We start from the raw sequence: 2,489 nt of genomic DNA, 5'->3' as shown, positions 1-2,489 counted from the left end.
TGGAGTGGTTAGCCTTTCTCTTCTCCAGGGGGTCTTCCCAACCCAGGTCTCCTGCACTGCAGGTGAATTCTTTACTGTCTGAGCCATCAGGGAAGTCCAAGCATACTGGAGTGGGTAGCCTATCCCTTCTCCAGTGGATCTTCCCGACCCAGGAATCAAACCGGCATCACCTGCATCACAGGCAGATTCTTTACCAGCTGAGCTAACAGGGAAGCCCAAAGAATGACAAAGTATCCAATGCAGCTGGGACGAAGGGTGTTGCAAAGATGGTGAAGGGATAAGGAATGATGATTCTTACATTTGGAAATGTAAGTGAAGGCAGGTGGTAGAGCATCTTATATGCTGGAGAAGTTTAGCTTTGCTGGGGAGCCTCTGTAGGGCTCAGAGCAGGACAGATGATGCGACTGTTTTTTGCCTTAGTTTGTTTTTCTTCTATTAATGTGTCTTTTTTCCTTCCTTAGTATATGATAATTATACAGTATTCACCTTAAAGTATTATTGTGTGAATCAAGTCATTGTTTTGAAGTTGTGAGTTTTAAAATGGTATTATCTGTAAGATATTTTGAGCTATTGTCATCTTTTTTTGTTCCTTCCTCCCTCCTTTCCCTCCTTCCTATCAATGATTTAGCAAGTACGATTTCATAGGGGGAGGAAGGAAACACCTTACTTACATTTCCAATGTAATGTAATTCGAAATGCCCTCACTTATATTTCCAAACGTAAGAATCATCATTCCTTACCCCCTCACCATCTTTGCAACCCCCTTCATCCCAGCTGCACTGGATATTTTGTCATTCTTTGGGCTTCCCTGGTAGCTCAGCTGGTAAAGAATTCGCCTGCGATGCCCGTGACCCCAAATTAGTAAACACTGACTACACAACCATTAGTTTAATCAGGGGAAACTCTAAATTGTGAAGGACTATGGAACAAAGGAGCATTTTTGTTTTGTTATTATTATTATTTTACCTAGAGAGAAGTTTGATCTAGATTCTTGGATCTGGATTCAGGGCAGGAAATGGATGGCAAAGAAACTATCATGGTGGCACAGTAGCCTGAGGTTTTGGACTCTGTGTGCTCATCGAAGTGTAAGAAGGTGATATAGGCATTTCTTATGGCAGGAATCACCATCTGCAGAAATAGGTTTTCCTGATAAGTAGTCTCCTCACAGCTCCCTTCAGGTCCTTGTTCCTTAGACTATAGATGAAGGGGTTCATCATGGGAGTCACCACTGTATACATGACGGCAGCCACCTTATCCCTTTCTGCTGAGTAGGCAGAAGAGGGAAGAAAGTAGACCCCACTGATAGATCCATAGAAGAGGGACACAGCTAAGAAATGGGAGCCACAAGTGGAGAATGTTTTCCACTTCCCCTTGGCTGAAGGAATCCTAAGTACAGTGCAACCAATAAGGAAATAGGAGACACAAATGAAGGTGAATGGAATGAAGATAACTGCTCCCCCAATTACTAGGATTGTCAAGTCATTGATCTGGGTGTCTGAACAAGCCAGCCTTAAAATGGGTTCCAGGTCACAGAAGAAGTGTGGAATTTCTCTCTGATCACAGAAATTCAAGAGGCCCAGCAGACCAATATGAAGTACTGAAAGAAGATTACAGACAACCCATGGAGTCACTACCAACAGGGCACAACGCTTCAGACTCAGTAACGCAGCATAGTGTAATGGGTAACAGATGGCAACGTACCGGTCATATGCCATGGCTGCCAAGAGGAAATTGTCCAAGTCCACCAGCAACATAAAAAAGTACATTTGTGTGAGGCATCCTGCAAAGGAGATGACTGGGCTCTGGCTTTGGATGTCTGCCAACATTTTGGGGACTGTAGTAGATGTGAAGCAGATGTCGGTGAAGGATAAACTGGCAAGGAAGAAGTACATGGGGCTGTGGAGGTGAGCATCATTGACGATAGCCAGGATGATAAGTAAATTTCCCACCATGGTAACCAGATACATGCACAAAAACAGCACAAAGATGTGCTGCTGCTGTTCAGACACCGCTGTGAGTCCCAGGAGGAAAAATGCAGAGATAGTTTGGTTTCCTTGGAGCATGATTCTTCTGTGTCTAAAAAGGGAAAAAAATGTGACTTTATTGTAAAATGGTAACATGACACAAAAGCTAGTCAGAGGACATTGTACCATATTATAAAAGTGAATCAAGCCTTGGAACTTATTTTGTAAATCTTATTTTCTGCTTACTAAATACGAGCTCCACAGGGCATGAATTTTATCTACTATGTTCAGTGCTGTACACCAGTGCTAAAGATAGTGCCCAGAACATAGTAGGTGTTCATTAAATACTGGTTGCATTTATACACGAACGAGTGAATACATTGAAAAATAAATATTCTGAACGTATGACTCACTATCTTCATGACTGTTTTCTGTGCTTGTCTAAGCCTATTTCATCAATTTTAAAATGTGGAGAAGATCCACTTTATATTTTAAAATGTGGAGAATATCCACTTTATAGGATTT

The 2,489-nt window shown here is 42.0% G+C and overlaps 1 protein-coding gene across 1 annotated transcript; it reads right to left on the bottom strand.

The window, feature by feature from the left end:
* Positions 1-1,121: 1,121 nt before the first annotated feature.
* OR1AA3 (olfactory receptor family 1 subfamily AA member 3) lies at positions 1,122-2,063 on the bottom strand. Its single transcript, XM_002699546.2, has one exon. The coding sequence runs from the start codon at positions 2,061-2,063 to the stop codon at positions 1,122-1,124; it is 942 nt and encodes a 313-aa protein (XP_002699592.2).
* Positions 2,064-2,489: the final 426 nt, after the last annotated feature.

The sequence above is a fragment of the Bos taurus genome, chromosome X, assembly GCF_002263795.3.
Source record: "Bos taurus isolate L1 Dominette 01449 registration number 42190680 breed Hereford chromosome X, ARS-UCD2.0, whole genome shotgun sequence".
In the NCBI taxonomy this organism is placed as follows: Eukaryota; Metazoa; Chordata; class Mammalia; order Artiodactyla; family Bovidae; genus Bos; species Bos taurus.
Note: the sequence above shows the minus strand (reverse complement) of the source record. Positions and strands in the feature narration are given on the sequence as shown.

Bases quoted from the DNA above. Each gene is read 5' to 3' on its own strand.
- OR1AA3 (XM_002699546.2), bottom strand. From the start codon at position 2,063: ATGCTCCAAGGAAACCAAACTATCTCTGCATTTTTCCTCCTGGGACTC.